Source organism: Oncorhynchus kisutch, linkage group LG4 (assembly GCF_002021735.2).
Source record: "Oncorhynchus kisutch isolate 150728-3 linkage group LG4, Okis_V2, whole genome shotgun sequence".
Taxonomy (NCBI): Eukaryota; Metazoa; Chordata; class Actinopteri; order Salmoniformes; family Salmonidae; genus Oncorhynchus; species Oncorhynchus kisutch.
The window spans coordinates 7,684,102-7,703,393 of NC_034177.2; the positions used below are offsets into that span (position 1 = coordinate 7,684,102).

Consider the following 19,292-nt stretch of genomic DNA (forward strand, 5'->3'; position numbering starts at 1 on the left):
ACTGTGTTGGATCTTGTCCAGCCATCTTGTCTCAAGAGGACCACAATGGAAATCCCAGACTTTGTGTGTTGTCCTCCATGATTTAACAATGGAAATAAGTCCCAGACTGTATTGTGTGTTATCCTCCATGATTTTATTCATGTGCATGTATGGCTTTTTCAGGTTTTATGTGTGCTTGTTTTTTTTAAATGGTCGCACTAAGGACCACTTTCTCTGTAAATAGGAGTAACAACATGAATTTGTGCATGACGCCATCAGTCTGCTGAGACTGACCATCAGTCTGCTGAGACTGACCATCAGTCTGCCGAGACTGACCATCAGTCTGCCGAGACTGACCATCAGTCTGCCGAGACTGACCATCAGTCTGCCGAGACTGACCATCAGTCTGCCGAGACTGACCATCAGTCTGCCGAGACTGACCATCAGTCTGCCGAGACTGACCATCAGTCTGCCGAGACTGACCATCAGTCTGCCGAGACTGACCATCAGTCTGCCGAGACTGACCATTAGTCTGCTGCTCTCTCTCTCTGCTGAGACTGACCATCAGTCTGCTGTTCTCTCTCTCTGCTGAGACTGACCATCAGTCTGCTGTTCTCTCTCTCTGCTGAGACTGACCATCAGTCTGCTGAGACTGACCATCAGTCTGCTGCTCTCTACCTCCACTGAGACTGACCCTCAGTCTGCTGCTCTCTCGCTCCACTGAGACGGACCATCAGTCTGCTGCTCTCTCCCTCCACTGAGACTGACCATCAGTCTGCTGAGACTGACCATCAGTCTGCTGCTCTCTACCTCCACTGAGACTGACCCTCAGTCTGCTGCTCTCTCGCTCCACTGAGACGGACCATCAGTCTGCTGAGACTGACCCTCAGTCTGCTGCTCTCTTCCTCCACTGAGACGGACCATCAGTCTGCTGCTCTCTCCCTCCGCTGAGACGGACCCTCAGTCTGCTGCTCTCTCCCTCCACTGAGCCTGACCATCAGATGCAGGCACCACCACAATGCTCATTCAGCTGCGCTTCACAAGTCATACAACAATGGATCTATTACCGGTTTGATCATATAGTCCACCTCAAATTTTGAAATATAATTTAAAAAAATGTCCCGAACAACAATGCATTGGCAGGGCAAAGCCAGTATGCAGTGATACTGTATTGGGCCTATAGTCTACTGCACAAACCTCATTGCTACAGAACTGTTTATAATTGGTTAATGTTGAATAGGCTTATGTTTTTTTTACGTCGTTAAAAAAATCTGACCGGTAGATCTCGGCTTGCATTTTGACTCCAAGTGATCTTGACTCAGAAAAGGTTGGTGACCACTGTTCTAGAGTTTTCCCCGTTAACACTATCAACGTTTCCCATTACTGTGGCAATTGTGATCAAATCAACACAAAATTAGCCACTTTCAATGCAACATACCGAAACAAAACAAACTATGCAAGAGATTTTTGTTGTAGGCCGAACGCATCGGAGTAAGATTCTATTGCAATGACAAGCACTACTCAAGCCCGTTCTCTAAACAGACCAGTGCGCTATAACCAGTCAGACCTGCAGTAGGCCTATATGTAAATAGACCATTGCCATATATGGAACTGTGCCATTCACTTTGAACTGGACTGTGTTTACAGCATGAGCTGCATGTAGCCACGTGTGCACATATTTGTTTTTATCCTTTGCTAGTTAGTGAGTTATTAGTCCAGTTATAGGGCAATTTTCGTATTAAAGAGGCAGTGTTGTATTTTGAGACCGGCTTGAATAAGCTACGTAGCCAATAGGCAGAGGGTAGCATAATTTGTCTGATTCTCTGTAATAATGGTATGGGAATATTAATGCATTTTATAAAGTGTTTTATTGTATCAAACAACACAACATTTTCAGTCACTCTACATTATGATCAAATAGCCACAGTAGCCTACTTGGCTACTACAGACCTCAAATTTGCTCATCGCTGATTTTTTTTGAATACGATGTAATTAATTGAATTATTTGAATATGATATAAATTATGTACATTGAAAGTGCCAATTTGGGTGCAATCAATTTCTCAGAAATCATATTAAATGTCAACAAAATAATGTTTCAGGAATGCTCATCTTCGAACTACTAAAAAAAGATTTCAGAAAAATCTGGCTTGCTAAAATGACAATGAAACAGGGTCAGATTACTTCTTCATCCCGCTAAAGGTTTAGGTAAGGACTGTTGGTAATCTGATCCTAGATCTGCAATTAATAGCAACTTCTACCTCAAGTACCCTTTGGTGACCTTGTTAATTAGATAGCGTGTCTCTGTTATGAGCTGCTGACTTGGCCTGTCTAATATGATCCCCAGAGTGGTGTGAGTGTGGATGAAGGGTGTGAAGCTGAGAAGTTCCCTCTTACTGTGGCTTCACCGATCATAACGAACACCCATCTGGTGTGTGTGTGTGTGTGTGTGTGTGTGCGGCAGAGTGTTACATCGTGAAGGAATCAATCTACTTTCAGCCACACTCCTAATGTGCAGCTCCTTGAGTGGTGTGAAAATCAGGTTATTTTATAGCTTGTTGTTTTGTGGATACAGAGTCTCTGGTTTTTATACCGTCCCCATTTTTTTCTCAGCACCCTGTGAAAGTCTGACAAGGAAGAAATACATTTTTGAACTCCAGGCCAACTGAGATACACACACACACACACACACACACACACACACACACACACACACACACACTCTGATCAGGTTCCTTTCCTACTGTAGTTTCCATGGTAACACACATTGCAGTTCATCCATAGTGTATTTCATAACGGATATAACCACCATGTCTTTTGGACGAGGAAACAATGAAGTAGACTCAATTACTATCAGTCGTGTTGACTTGTTCAATACTATATTGACACCCTAATCTCGTTTTATATCAGGAACAACAACACTGTATCAGGTACTATGAGCTGGTTTAGGAGTGGAACGGTTGTCTAGTTAACGGTTAACTACTGCGCATGATTCCCTTTTGCATTACAACATTTAGAAAGTTAATTATCATTTTTCCTGGGAGCAAATGGTATATTCACCGATTCACTCTTGACTTAGAAAAATGTAGTATGTGCCAAAGCATTCTCTCTTTTGACCTCTCTACCTCTCCCTCCTAAACAGACAGTGTCCCGGCCGACCTGAAGGAGCCCTTCTACACAGACCAGTATGAACAGGAGCATCTGAAGCCTGCAGTAGTCAGCCTACTGCTGTCTGCTGAGCTCTACTGCAGAGCCGGGAGCCTCATCCTGACAAGTGGAGGTCACGATGCTGTCACCCAGCCCCTGGTTGGTCACGATGCTGTCACTCAGCCCCTGGTTGGTCGCGATGCTGTCACCCAGCCCCTGGTTGGTCACGATGCTGTCATCCAGGCCCTGGCCCAGAAGGGACTCCACGTCACAGACCAGACGAGGCTGGTTACTGAGAGAGACCTCCGCAAGAGGCCCCTACAGATGGTAAGGGAGAGGGGTTGGGTTGGGGGATAGTGTGGGTCTGGTTACTGAGAGAGACTTCCGCAAGAGGCCCCTACAGATAGTAAGGGAGAGGGGTTGGGTTGGGGGATAGTGTGTGGCTGTGGGTTGGCTACTGAGAGAGACCTCCGCAAGAGGCCCCTACAGATAGTAAGGGAGAGGGGTTGGGTTGGGTTGGGGGATAGTGTGTGGCTGTGGGTTGGCTACTGAGAGAGACCTCCGCAAGAGGCCCCTACAGATAGTAAGGGAGAGGGGTTGGGTTGGGGGATAGTGTGTGGCTGTGGATCTCTTTCCCTCCATGTTTTTTTTGTGACTTCTTTCAGTCTGTTTTAGTGCCTTTTAGTGTCGATCTCTCTCTTTGTCTTGCTATCTGCATCTGTCTTTCTCTCTCATCTCTGTACTTCTCTATAGCCTAGGTCTTCTCATTGTGACTTTTATTGAAGCAGTCTCCACCTGCAGGATTTGATTGGCAGGGGTTTTACCGGAATTACTTGAAACTCCCCTGGCCTAATCAGAATACCCTCATAAGCATAAGCATGTTAATGCCCAGTACCCACATCGTTTTGAAATCAGCCCACTATTTTTCAGGGTGGACCGTCTGTCTGTCTGGTCTTGTCTTGTCGTCTTGTCTCGTCTAAGTAAGTAGTAGCTGTTTGTATCTCTACTACTCTTTCTCTCTATTCCCCTGTTTTATCTTTCTGCCTCTCTCCATGAGGCTTTGGTCAAAGGGGGGGTATATAGGGAACGGGGTATATTTGGAACTTGAAGCTTTCCACCTTCTCAACTGAGGTCCCATCGATGTGGATAGGGGCGTGCTCCCTCAGCTGTTTCCTGAAGTCCCCGAACAGCCCCTTTGTTTTGTTGACATTGTGTGAGAGGTTGTTTTCTTGCACCACTCTGCCAGGATCCTCACCTCCTCTCTGTAGGCTGTCTTGTCATTGCTGATAATCAGGCCTACTACTGTTGTGTTGTCTGCAAATTTGATGATTGTGTTGGAGGCGTGTGTGGCCACGCAGTCATGGGTGAACAGGGAGTACAGGAGTGGGCTGAGCAAGCACCCTTGTGGGGCCACTGTGTTGAGGATCAGCGAAGTGGAGGTGTTGTTTCCTACCTTTACCATCTGGGAGTGGCCCGTCAGCAACTCCAGGACCCAGTTGCACAGGGCGGGGTTCAGATCCAGGGCCTCGAGCTTAATGTTGTGTTAAAGGCTGAGCTGTAGTCAATGAACAGCATTCTTACGTAGGTATTCCTCTTGTCCAGATAGGAACAGGCAGTGCGATGGCAATTGCATCATCTGTGGATCTATTGGGGCGGTAAGCAAAAGTGTGTCTAGGGTGTCCGGTAAGGTAGAGGTGATAACTAGCCTCTCAAAGCACTTCATGATGACAGAAGTGAGTGCTACGGGGCGATAGTCATTTAGTTCAGTTACCTTTTCTTGAAGCAAGTGGAGAAAACAGACTGGGACAGGGAGAGATTGAATATGTCCGTAAACACTCCAGCCAGCTGGTCTGCACATGTGCTGAGGACACTGCTAGAGATGTAATCTGGGCCGACAGCCTTGCGAGGGTTAACACGCTTAAATGTCTTACTCACATAGGCCATGGAGAACGATAGCCCACAGTCCCTGGGAGCAGGCCGCAACGGTGGCACTGTGTTATCCTCAAAGCGGGCGAAGAAGGTGTTTAGCTTGTCCGTGAACAAGTCCTCGGTCTCTGCGACATGGCTGGTTTTCCCTTTGTGATTGTCTGTAGACCCTGCCATATACGTCTCGTGTCTGAGCCATTGATTTGTGACTCCAGTTTGTCTCTGCACTGAAGTTTTGCCTGTACTGACGTTGTTGAATAGACCTTTAGCACGGGTACTTCCTTGAGTTTCTACCTATAGGAAAGGAGGAGCAAAATGGAGTCATGATCTGATTTTGCCGAAGGGGGGGTGGGAGAGGGCTTTGTAGCCATCCCGGAAGGTGGAGTAACAGTGATCGAGAGTTTTTCCAGAGCCAATATACAGTGTGTTGATAGAACTTCAGTAGTGTTTTTCTCAAATTTGCGTTGTAAAAATGCCCAGCTACAATAAATGCGACCTCAGGATATGTGGTTTCCACTTTGCAATAAGTCCAGTGTAGTTCCTTGAGGGCTGCCATGGTATCAGCTTGAGGGGGAATATACACGGCTGTGACTATAACCGAAGATAATTCTCTTGGGAGGTAATACGGTCAGCCTTTGATTGTTAGGTATTCTATGTCGGGTGAACAAAAGGACTTGAGTTCTGTATGTTATCACAATCACACCATGAGTAGTTAATCATGAAACATACACCACAGCCTTTCTTCTTCCCAGAGAGCTTTATTCCTGTCTGTGCGATGTACTGAGAACCCAGCTGGCTGTATGGACGGGGACAGTATATCCAGAGAGAGCTATGATTCTATGAAACAGAGTATGTTACAGTCCCTGATGTCTCTCTGGAAGGAGATCCTTGCCCTGAGCTCATCTACTTTATTGTCCAGAGACTGAACATTAGCGAGTAATATACTCAGAAGCGGTGGATGGTGTACATGGCTCCTGAGTCAGACTAGAAGTCCACTTCGAATACCTCTTCCTGGCCGGTGGTGTCTTGGAGCAGCCTCGGGAAAATTTCAATTGCCCTGGAGGGTATGAACAAAGGATCCAATTCGTGAAAGTCATATTTCTGGTGAGTTACCACCGCTCTGATATCCAGAAGTTATTTCCGTAATCCAGAAGTTATTCCTGTAATAACACAAAAAACATTCTGGGCTAATAATAATAAATAAAACACACAAAAAAAAACAAATACTACAAAGTTGCTTAGAGAAGCAGAGCTGCCATGTCTGTCGGTGCCACCTTACACAGACCTGTAGGCTGTCTCGGGACAGAAATGACTAGGCTAGGCAGGCAGCCCTATCGAGTTGAAATGAGAAGCAATCATTATGCCATGTCTCAGTCACAATAGGAGGCCTTTTTCACCTGATTGGTTTTGGATTGAGGGATGTTTTTATTTGAATTGAATATGCAAATGAGGCTGTTGTTCAAATTCCTAGTTTTTCACTGATTGACATTTTGTTTACTCTACCCTCTCCTCGTTGACTATTTGCATGAGTAATTGTCAACCATAATTCCGTTGTGTTTCGCTTGTATTGCTGTCCTAATACCAGTCACTATCGACTGCTAACAGTATGACATTTAGTAGAGATTAGGGCACAATTACTGTGTAAAGGACAGTTATGGATGAAGACTATCATGTAAGTACAATAACCATTATAAGTCAAAAAACATATACTGATTGTACAGTACCAGTCAAAGTTTTAGAAGTTTTAGAACACCTACTCATTCAAGAGTTTTTCTTTATTTTTACTATTTTCTACATTGTAGAGTAATAGTGAAGACATCAAAACTATGAAATAACACATATGGAATCATGTAGTAACCAAAAAAGTGTGAAACATGTATGTGACCCGATTTGGGAAACTAAGCAAATATCGCAAGTCACGACTTCACAGGACAGCCGTTTGAACATAAAATGTATTTTTAAATCCAAATGATTACCAACACAGATTAAAGAACTCAAATGGACAGAAGCCTTCTATGGCGGACCAATCTGAACTACTCTCTCGGCAATTTTGACAGAAAATGGCTTCATTTCAAGCTAAAGTGTACTGTTAGCTACCTACTGTAGCTAACATTAGCTGGCTGGCCCCCAAGCTGATGTTATCATTTGTTTCCCAAAGCCGTTTGCTGTTCTAGTTAGCTAACATTGAACATGGTTGGTTAGCTCCCAGCACTGTGTCATTGTTGGCACTGTTCATTGTTGTTTAACTAGCTAACATTAGCTAGCTGGCTGGCTCGATAGCTTACGTGTGTACAACACCCATTGAATATGGCTGGTGTCAGTAAACGTCTGCAAAAAAGCGTAATGAAATTGTTGCCAGCAGAGCTTGATAGGATGTTTTCATATCTAGAGGTAAACTAATCATCGGCCAGAGCGTCAAGTGTGTGCTTCGAGAGCAAAACAAGATGGGTGGGGCTAAAGCTTAAGAGGGTGTGAACGATGCTGAATGGGTGTTGACAAAGAAGAGCTCTTCACTAGATAGCAAAACATTCAAAGGTGATTTTCTCAAAAGTGAGTTTACAAGTTGATCAACTTTCAAAACAGAATTAGTTTCTCATTGTTCCTCACATGCAGTGTATGATACACAATTTTGTAGCTCTGAGTGTCTAATTTTATCTAATGTAAAAAATACAATTTCACATTTTGCTATACAAGGCCAAATCCATGTGGTGAGTCACATATATTTTATATTCTTCAAAGTAGCCACCCTTTGCCTTGATGACAGCTTTGCACACTCTTGGCATTCTCTCAACCAGCTTCCCCTGGAGTGCTTTTCCAAAAGTCTTGAAGGAGATCCCACATGCTGAGCACTTGTTGGCTGCTTTTCCTTCACTCTGCGGTCCAACTCATCCCAACTATCTCAATTGGGTTGATGTCAGGTGATTTTGGAGGCCAGGTCATCTGATGCAGCACTCCCATCACTCTCCTTGGTCAAATAGCCCTTACACAGAATGGAGGTGTTTTGGGTCATTGTCCTGTTGAATAACAAATTATAATCCACCTAAGCGCAAACCAGATGGGATGACGTATCGCTTCAGAATGCTGTGGTAGACATGATGGTTAAGTGTGCCTTGAATTCTAAATAAACCACTGACAGTGTCACCAGCAAAGCACCCTTACACCATCACACCTCCTCCTCCATGCTTCACGGTGGGAACCACACATGCAGAGATCATCCGTTCATCTACTCTGCGTCTCACAAAGACACGGCGGTTGGAACCAAAAATCCTCAGTTTGGAGTCATCAGACCAAAGGACAGATTTCCACCGGTCTAATGTCGATTGCTTGTTTTTCTTGGCCCAAGAAAGTCTCTTCTTCTTATTGGTGTCCTTTAGTAGTGGTTTCATTGCAGCAATTCAACCATGAAGGCCTGATTCACACAGTCTCCTCTGAACAGTTGATGTTGAGATGTGTCTGTTACTTGAACTCTGAAGCATTTATTTGGGCTGCAATTTCTGAGACTTGTAAAGTCTAATGAACTTATCCTCTGCAGCAAAGGTAACTCCGGGTCTTCCTTTCCTGTGGCGGTCCTCATGAGAGCCAGTTTCATCATAGCGCTTGGTTTTTTGCGACTGCACTTGAAGAAACTTTAAGTTCTTGACATTTTCCGGATTGAGCTCCATTCATGTCTTAAAGTAATGATGGACTGTTGTTTCTCTGTGTGTATTTGAGCTGTTCTTGCCATAATATGGACTTGGTCTTTTACCAAATAGGGCTATCTTCTGTATACCAACCCTACCTCGTCACAAAACAACTGATTGTCTCAAATGCATTAATTAAGAAGGAAATAAATTCCACAATTGAACTTTTAACAAGGCATACCTGTTAATTGGAATGCATTCCAGGTGACTACCTGAAGCTGGATGAGACAATGCCAAATGTGCAAAGCTGTCATCAAGGCAAAGCTGTCATCAAGGCAAAGCTGTCATCAAGGCAAAGGTATTTTGATTTGTTTAACACTTTTTTTTTGGTTACTACATGATTCTGTATGTGTTATTTCATAGTTTTGATGTCTTCACTATTACTCTACAATGTAGAAAATAGTAAAATTAAAGAAAAACCCTTGGATGAGTAGGTGTGTCCAAACTGTTGACTGGTACTGTATGTATATATGTTTATACTGTAGATGCCTTCAGAAAGTATACACACTCCTTGACTTTTTCAAAATTGTCTTGTTACTAAATTTAAAATGGATTGAATTTATATTTTGTGTCACTGGCCTACCCACAATACCCCATAACATTACTTTGGAATTATGCTTCCATTTAACACATGAATTCAAAATGAAAAGATTAAATGTCTTAGTTACAGTTTTGACTTGAAAATCTGTTTAAAAATCTGTGGCAAGACTTGAAAATGGCTGTTTTTAAAGTCCCCATTGGCCTCGTGGGGAAATCCCTGAGCAGTTTCCTTCTTCTACGCCAACTGTGTTAGGAAGGACCCCTGTATTTTTGTAGTGACTGGGTGTATTGATACACCATACAAAGTGTAATTAATTACTTCACCATGCTCAAAGGGATATTCAATGTCTGATTTAACAAAAAAAAACATTATAGCCTTTTTTTGTGAGGCATTGGAAAACCTCCCTAGTCTTTGTGGTCTGTGTTTGAAATTCACTGCTTGACTGAGGGACATGGGGTGTTGCATAGCGTGTTGCTCAGCCATATGCATGTACAGTGCATTCGGAAAGTATTGAGACCCCTAGACTTTTTCCACATTTTGTTACATTACAGCCTTCTTCTAAAATGGATTACATTTACACACAATACCCCATAATGACAAAGCAAAAACTGTTTTTACAATTGTTTCCAAATGTATTGAACATTTAAACTGACATTTTTCATTTACATAAGTATTCAGACCCTTTACTCAGTACTTTATTGAAGCAATAGATTGGAAAGTTGCCGTGGTCATCCCCCTCTTCTAAGGGGCATACGCTCTAGAGCCAAACTGTTATAGATTTATGTCCATCCTGCCCTGCCTTTCTAAAGTCTTTGAAAGCCAAGTTAACAAATCAGATCATTGACCATTTCGAATCCCACCGTACCTTCTCCACTATGCAATCTGGTTTCCAAGCTGGTCATGGGTGCACCTCAGCCACGCTCAAGGTCCTAAACAATATCATAACCACCATCGATAAGACTTTACTGTACAGCCGTCTTCATTGACCTTTCGACTCTGTCAATCACCGCATTCTTATGGACAGACTCAATAGCCTTGCCTTCTAAAATGACTGCCTCGCCTGGTTCACCAACTACTTCTCTGATAGAGTTCAGTGTGTCAAATCGGAGGGCCTGTTGGCCAGACCTCTGGCAGTCTCTTTGGGAGTGCCACAGGGTTCAATTCTCGGGCCAACTCTTTTCTCGGTATATATCAACAATGTCGCTCTTGCTGGTAATTCTCTGATCCACCTCTATGCAGAAGACACCATTCTGTATACATCTGGCACGTCTTTGGACACGGTGCTAACAAACCTGCAAACGAGCTTCAACACCATACAACACTCCTTCCGTGGCCTCCAACTGCTTTTAAATGCTAGTAAAACTAAATGCATGCTCATCAACCGATCGCTGCCCGCACCCTTCCGCCCGACTAACATCACAACTCTGGACGGTTCTGACTTAGAATATATGGACAACTACAAACACCTAGGTGTCTGGTTAGACTGTAAACTCTCCTTCCAGACTCACATTAAGCATCTCCAATCTAAAATTAAATCTAGAATTGGCTTCCTATTTTGCAACAAAGCCTCCTTACCCTCATAAAACTGACTATCCTATCGATCCTCGACTTCGGTGATGTCATTTACAAAATAGCCTCCAACACTCTACTCAACAAACTGGATGCAGTCTTTCACTGTGCCATCTGTTTTGTCACCAAAGCCAAGCCCCATATACTACCCACCACTGCAACCTGTATGCTCTCGTTGGCTGGCCCTCGCTTCATACTCGTCACCAAACCCACTGGCTCCAGGTCATCTATAAGTCTTTGCTAGGTAAAGCCCCGCCTTATCTCAGCTCACTGGTCACTATAGCAACACCCATCCGTAGCACGTGCTCCAGCAGGTATATTTCACTGGTCATCCCCAAAGCCAACACTTCCTTTGGCCGCCTTTCCTCTATGGCCTATTTATTGCCTACCTCCCTACACTTCTACATTTGCACACACAGTACAAAGATTTTTCTATTGTGTTATTGACTGTACGCTTGTTTATTCGATGTGTAATTCTATGTTGTTGTTATTGTTGTACTGCTTTGCTTTATCTTGGCCAGGTCACAATTGGAAATGAGATATTGTTCTCAAATGGCCCACCTGGTTTAATAAAAGTAAAATAAATTAAAAACCACCTTTTCACTTTGTCAGTGATTAGGACGCTTCTCTGCAGATCCTCTCAAGCTCTGTCAGGTTGGATGGGGAGCATCGCTGCACAGCTATTTTCAGGTCTCTCCAGAGATATTCGATCAGGTTCAAGTCCGGTCTCTGGCTGGGCCACTCAAGGTCATTCAGAGACTTGTCCCGAAGCCACTCCTGCATTGTCTTTGTGTGCTTAGGGTCGTTGTCCGGTTGGACGATGTCTGAGCGCCCTGGAGCTGGTTTTCATCAAGCATCTCTTTGTACATTGCTCTGATTTTTTCCCCCCTCAATCCTGACTAGTCTCCCAGTCCCTGCCACTGAAAAACATCCCCACAGCATGATGCTGCCACCCCCATGCTTCACAATAGGGATGTTGCCAGGTTTCTTCCCGACTTGATGCTTGGCATTCAGGCCAAAGAATTCAATCTTGGTTTCATCAGACCAGAGAATCTTGTTTCTCATGGTCAGAGTCCTTTAGGTGCCTTTTGGCAAACTCCAAGCGGGCTGTCATGTGCCTTTTTTAATGAGGAGTGGCTTCCGTGTGGCCACTGCCATAAAAGCCTGCTTTGGAGAGTGCTTCAGATATGGTTGTCCTTCTGGAAGATTTTCCCATCTCCACAGGGGAACTCTGACCATTGGGTTCTTAGTCACCTCCCTGACCAAAGCACTTCTCCCCCGATTGCTCAGTTTGGCTGGGTGGCCAGCTCTAGGAAGAGTCTTGGTGGTTCCAAACTTCTTCTATTTAAGGATGACGGATGCCACTGTGTTCTTTGGGACCTTCAATGCTGCAGACATTTTTTGGTACCCTTCCTCAGATCTGTGCCTCGACACAAACCTGTCTCGGAGCTCTACGGTTCCTTCGACCTCATGGCTTGATTTTTGCTCTGACATGCACTGTCAACTGTGGGACCTTTTATATAGACAGCTTTCCAAATCATGACCAATCAATTGAGTTTACCAGAGGTGGACTCCAAGTTGTAGAAACATCTCAAGGATGATCAATGGAAACAGGATGCACCTGAGCTCAATTTCAAGTCTCATAGCAAAGGGTCTGAATACTTAAATAAATAAGATATTTCTGTTTTTTTATTTTGAATAAATATGCACACTTTTCGAAACTTTTTTTCCGCTTTGTCATTATAGGGTGTGTAGATTGATGAGGAAAGGCTTTAATGTAACAAAATGTGGAAAAGTCAAGGGGGTCTGAATACTTTCCGAATGCACTCGTGTTTTTCACGGTGTGCTGTGTAAAGCACTTCCAATAGTTTAGTACAGTACGTTTGACAACTGAGTGGAAACACCGTAAAAACCACATTATCTCTGGTATATGTTACAACGTGTTCTGTTTTTATTTTTTTATTATACCTTTATTTAACTAGGAAAGTCAGTTAAGAACAAATTCTTATTTTCAATGACGGCCTAGGAACAGTGGGTTAACTGCCTGTTCAGGGGCAGAACGACAGATTTGTACCTTGTCAGCTCGGGGATTCGAACTTGCAACCTTTCGATAACTAGTCCAACGCTCTAACCACTAGGCTACCCTAGTGTGTCCTCATTACACAACAGTTTCCGTGTTCCACAGTAGAATCAAATAAAAAGAGAGAATTATATTGCAGCTTTCCTCAAGAAGCATTTCTACACTGAAACAGAATGATTGAAATGAATCAGCCCACTGGCTCACACACTGTATGCAGTTCCATAATCTTCCATACTGTATAATTGTCCTGATCCTGTTTTATGTCATGCTCACCGTCTCTTCTATGGCGTAATCTTTGACATATTCTTCTTTGGTTCATGCTCACTTTCGGTCCAGTTGGCCATGGAGTGATATTGTACAAGTCAGTGAGCAGGTCCTCCAAAAAACGTGATTAAAGAGAACTGTGAAAGGATTGTGAAAGTCCTCTGTCCGTCCCTCCCTTCTGTTCTCTTTTCTTCTTTTCTCTTCTCTCCTCCCTCCCTCTCATCCGTTGAGTAGGCCTCCGCTCCTCTCGTCCTTCTCTGCATGATTAGCTGCTGTGGTTGTCACAATCAGAGACCACATGTTAGTGCTACAGAGATTTCATGGATTCAGTGCCCAGGATTGAGTCATCATCCTCCACTGTGTAATCAGTGGGCTCTATGAACTAGCCTTAAAGGAACCATTTATAAATGAGTGAAAATGGCGGTGACACTACCGGTCAAAAGTTTTAGAACACCTACTCATTCAAGGGTTTTATTTAATTTTTTACTATTTTCTACATTGTAGAATAATAGTGAAGACATCAAAACTATAAAATAACACATATGGAATCATGTAGTAACCAAAAAAAGTGTTAAACAAATCTAAATATATTTTATATTTGAGATTCTTCAAATTAGCCACCCTTTTGTCTTGATAACAGTTTTGCACACTCTAGGCATTCTCTCAACCAGCTTCATGAGTCACCTGGAATGCATTTCAATTAACAGGTGTGCTTTGTTAGAAGTTCAATTGTGGAATTTCTTTCCTTAATGCGTTTGAGCCAATCGGTTGTGTTGTGACAAGGTAGGGGTGGTATACAGAAGATAACCCTATTTGGTAAAAGACTAAGTTCATATTATGTCAAGAAGAGCTCAAATAAGCAAAGAGAAACGACAGTCCATCGTTACTTTAACACATAAAGGTCAGTCAATACGGAACATTTCATGGACTTTAAGTTTTTTTTCTTTAATGCAGTCGCAAGAACCATCAAGCACTACGATGAAACTGGCTCTCATGGGGACCGCCATAGTTGTGATGTCTTCACTCTTATTCTACAGTGTAGAAAATTAGTAAAAATAAAGATGTTTATTATTTTTAAAATGTTTGACCGGTAGTGTTATTGAGCACTGTGATCAGGGGCCTGCTGATCTGTAAAACAAGTGACAACTCCCTCCACTTTGGACATGTTGGTTAGAACAAAATAATCACTTTTGAAAGGGTATTACCTTCAGAAATCTCCTATCTCAAAGTCAATCAGTATATACTTACTGACTTTGTTGTCCCCATGGGGAAATTTTGTTGCAGTGTCATGTACACATTTAAAGTGGCGTTTTTAAAGACAAAACAAAATTGACAATACAACTTTCATAACAGTTATCTGTATTGATTGAATAGTTGCGGCAAATCAATGCAGTCTTAGATAACAACAACAACAACAACAACAACACAGGTCAGTCTTTATCAATGTCTACTGTGGGACATTGGCTGTGTTTGCACAAGCAGCCCAATTCTGATCTTTTTTTTTACCAATCATATCAGCTTTGAAAAAGATCTGAAGTGATTGGTCAAAAGACCAAGTAGTGGAAAGAAATATCAGAATTGCCTGTCTAAACGCAGCCCAAGGGATGTTTAATTGTGAAGGATTTTAACGGTGAGTGGCTGCAGTGAGAGTGTGTTTTGAAGATGTGGCTTTGTGGAGAGCAGATATGAAAGCCGGGTTTTCTCAGTCTCTAGTATCTCTTTCATACACAGACCGAAATCCCACTACTGTATCATGCCTGCTTCTTTTTGCCTGCTTTTTTTGTATATCTGAAAAGGGTGGTTTTAAAAAAAAAAGAAGGAAAATTTAAACCTGCTTACACATGATAACTGCATTTTCATAGACCCTCTTACAAGATACAGGTTTCTGGTCTGTGTGAATGGTTCTGTTTTTTTTGTTTGTTCAGGTACATTGATCAAGACTTCCATTGTTTAACTACTCCCTAATCTGAAATGTGAAACAGTCCCCATGGAACTAACTGTACTCCCGTCTCCTGCCTGGTCATTTCTCCACAACACAAATATTATAGTTTCCCACCCCTTCCAATATTCCAGTTACCCACTGACATGTATGAAAGGGGTATACCTGTAAGAACGTGGTAAATAAGAGTCTGTTTGAAAGAGGGTCATAAACTCAGCAACAAAAAAAAGAAACGTCCTCTCACTGTCAACTGCGTTTATTTTCAGCAAACTTAACATGTGTAAATATTTGTATGAACATAAGATGCAACAACTGAGACATAAACTGAACAAGTTCCATAGACATGTGACTAACATAAATGGAATAATGTGTCCCTGAACAAAGGGGGGGGGGGGATTCAACATCAAAAGTAACAGTCAGTATCTGGTGTGGCCACCAGCTGCATTAAGTACTGCAGTGCATCTCCTCCTCATGGACTGCACCAGATTTGCCAGTTCTTGCTGTGAGATGTTACCCCACTCTTCCACCAAGGCACTTGCAATTTCCTGGACATTTCTGGAGGGAATGGCCCTAGACATCACCCTCCGATCCAACAGGTCCCAGACGTGCTCAATGGGATTGAGATCCGTGCTCTTCGATGGCCATGGCAGAACACTGACATTCCTGTCTTGCAGTATGCCTGCTGGCATTGTCATGCTGGAGGATGAGCCTACAGGAAGGGTACCACATGAGGGAGGAGGATGTCTTCTCTGTAACGCACAGGGTTGAGATTGCCTGCAATGACAACAAGCTCAGTTCGATGATGCTGTGACACACCGGCCCCGACCAGGACGGATCCTCCACCTCCAAATCGATCCCGCTCCAGTGTACAGGCCTCGGTGTAACGCTCATTCCTTCAACGATAAACGCGAATCCGACCATCACCCCTGGTAAGACAAAGCCGCGACTCGTCAGTGAAGAGCACTTTTTGCCAGTCCTGTCTGGTCCAGCGAAGGTTGGTTTGTGCCCATAGGCGACGTTGTTGCCGGTGATGTCTGGTGAGGATCTGCCTTTCCAACAGTCCTACAAGCCCTCAGTCCAGCCTATTGCGGACAGTCTGAGCGCTGATGGAGGGATTGTGCATTCCTGGTGTGTTCAGACAGTTGTTGTTGCCATCCTGTACCTGTCCCACAGGTGTGATGTTTTAGGAGTCTCACAGTACGGACATTGCAATTTATTGCCCTGGCCACATCTGCAGTCTGCATGCCTCCTTGCAGCATGCCTAAGACTCGTTCACAGAGATGAACAGGGACCCTGGGCATCTTTCTTTTGGTGTTTTTCAGTCAGTAGAAAGGCCTCTTTAGTGTCCTAAGTATTCATAACTGTGACCTTAATTACCTACCGTCTGTAAGCTGTTAGTGTCTTAACAACTGTTCCACTGGTACATGTTCATTAATTGTTTATGGTTCATTGAACAAGTATGGGAAACCGTGTTTAAACCCTTTACAATGAAGATCTGTGAAGTTATTTGGCTTTTTACGAATTACCCCACCCACCATCACCTCCAGTGAGGAGTCATGGCACGGAGCCTCCAGCGACGTCCTCCAGTCCGGAGCCTCCAGCGACGTCCTCCAGTCCGGAGCCTCCAGCGACGTCCTCCAGTCCGGAGCCTCCAGCGACGTCCTCCAGTCCGGAGCCTCCAGCGACGTCCTCCAGTCCGGAGCCTCCAGCGACGTCCTCCAGTCCGGAGCCTCCAGCGACGTCCTCCAGTCCGGAGCCTCCAGCGACGTCCTCCAGTCCGGAGCCTCCAGCGACGTCCTCCAGTCCGGAGCCTCCAGCGACGTCCTCCAGTCCGGAGCCTCCAGCGACGTCCTCCAGCCCGGAGCCTCCAGCGACGTCCTCCAGTCCGGAGGAAACTGTGTTTAAACCCTTTACAATGAAGATCTGTGAAGTTATTTGGGAAGACAGGGTCCTGAAAAAGGGACGTTTCTTTTTTTTTGCTGCGTTTATGAACCGTATATTTTTTAAACAGGTAATATACCACATATTTTGTCTGATGTGAAGACAAAAAAAAGTGTGAAGATGTGCCACACTTGAAGAAGAAGCTCTCCATTCATCTGCACTGATTGGAAGACTTGGACAAAAGTTGACTAGTGAAAAACAGTATGGTGAAAGCTCATCATTAACCCAATTAACCCAATTAACCCTGGTCACTTCATTCAGATCAATGCAATGAAGAACAGGAGTATTTATTTTGTACTATTTGTATTTTTTATTTTTATGAGAGTCAGACATTTTTATTTTTATCTTTTTTTTATTTCACCTTTTATTTAACCAGGTAGGCTAATTGAGAATACGTTCTCATGTACAACTGCGACCTGGCCAAGATTAAGCAAAGCAGTGCGACACAAACAACAACACAGAGTTACACATGGAATAAACAAACACAGTCAATAATTAAAAAAAAGTCTATTGACAGTGTGTGCGAATGAGGTAGGATAAGGGGGGTAAGGCAATAAATAGGCCGTAGTGGCAAAATAATTACAGTATAGCAATTGAACACTGGAGTGATAGATGTGCAGAAGATGAATGTGCAAGTAGAGCTACTGGGGTGCAAAGAGACAAAATATATAACAGTATGGGGATGAGGTAGTTGGATGGGCTATTTACAGATGGGCTATGTACAGGTGCAGTGATCTGTGAGCTGCTCTGACAGCTGGTGCTTGAAGTTAGTGGGGGAGACATGAGTTTCCAGCTTCAGTGATTTTTGCAATTCGTTCCAGTCATTGGCAGCAGAGAACTGGAAGGAAAGGCGACCAAAGGAGAAATTGGCTTCGGGGGTGACCTGTGAAATATACCTGCTGGAAATCTATCTGCTGGAGCGCGTGCTACGGGTGACCAGTGAGCTGAGATAAGGTGGGGTTTTACCTAGCAAAGACTTATAGATGACCTGGAGTGGGTTTGGTGACGAATATGTAGTGAGGGCCAGCCAACGAGAACATACAGGTCGCAGTGGTGGGTAGTAATGGGGCTTTGGTGACAAAATGGATGGCACTGTGATAGACTACATCCAATTTGCTGAATAGAGTGTTGGAGGCTATTTTGTAAATGACATCGCCGAAGTCAAGGATCGGTAGGATAGTCAGTTTTACGAGGGTATGTTTGGCAGCATGAGTGACGGAGGCTTTGTTGCAAAATAGGAAGCCGATTTCTAGATTTAATTTTAGATTGGAGATGCTTAATGTGAGTCTGGAAGGAGAGTTTACAATCTAACCAGACACCTAGGTATTTGTAGTTGTCCACATATTCTAAGTCAGAACTGTCCAGAGTAGTGACAGGCGAGCAGGTGCGGGCAGCGATCGGTTGAAGAGCATACATTTAGTTTTACTGGCGTTTAAGAACGGTTGGCCACGGAAGGAGAGTTGTAATGACATTGAAGCTTGTCTGGAGGTTACAGTGTCCAAAGAAGGGCCAGAAGTATACAGAATGGTGTTGTCTGCGTAGAGGTGGATCAGAGAATCACCAGTAGCAAGAGCTACATCATTGATATCTACAGAGAAAAAGGTCAGCTCGAGAATTGAACCCTGTGGCACCCCCATAGAGACTGCCAGAGGTCCGGACAACAGGCCCTGCGATTTGACACACCCACATTGGAAATTTAGCCTACCTGGTCACCTGTGGTCATTCTTTGTGTCACAAAATAATGTGAAGGAAGTCTTTTCTATAAGACGTACATTACAGTATTTAGTGAAATTGTGTTGTTTTTGAGATGGCGGAGTTCTGTTGTCCTTATCTGCTGTGTGATGCTATGACCTCTCATGTAAGGGATAATGTTGTGTTCAAAACAGATTTGATTCCATTTTCTGCTGGTCTGCCAAACAGAAGCTCTCGGCAATGCAGCTCTCTCTCTCTCGTTCTTTTTCTTTTAATTTATGTGATTCTGTGATGGACTCGCACATCTGAAGACAAAGCACTCCAGATTGCAGCTGCTGCCCGCCCACACACACACCCACAGACATGTTGCATTACTCACTATGATGTACACAAATCAACTCTGCTGCTCACACACACTTATGGTCACACAACACACACAACAGTACAGTTTGTGGCATGCCTTTTAGAAACAGACCCGTGGTATAGAGCAGTTTGCTTTGGGGTCTCACTCACTCACTCACTCACACACAGCCTA

The 19,292-nt window shown here is 43.7% G+C and overlaps 1 protein-coding gene across 1 annotated transcript in view; it reads left to right on the top strand.

Moving 5' to 3' along the window:
- The window catches only part of LOC109889016 (calmodulin-regulated spectrin-associated protein 2), a 109,430-nt gene that overhangs the window by 11,436 nt on the left and 78,702 nt on the right, over positions 1-19,292 (top strand). The window contains exon 2 of the mRNA XM_020480158.2: positions 3,121-3,452. Coding sequence (XP_020335747.2) covers positions 3,121-3,452 — 332 coding nt within the window. The remainder of the gene's footprint in view (positions 1-3,120; positions 3,453-19,292) is intronic.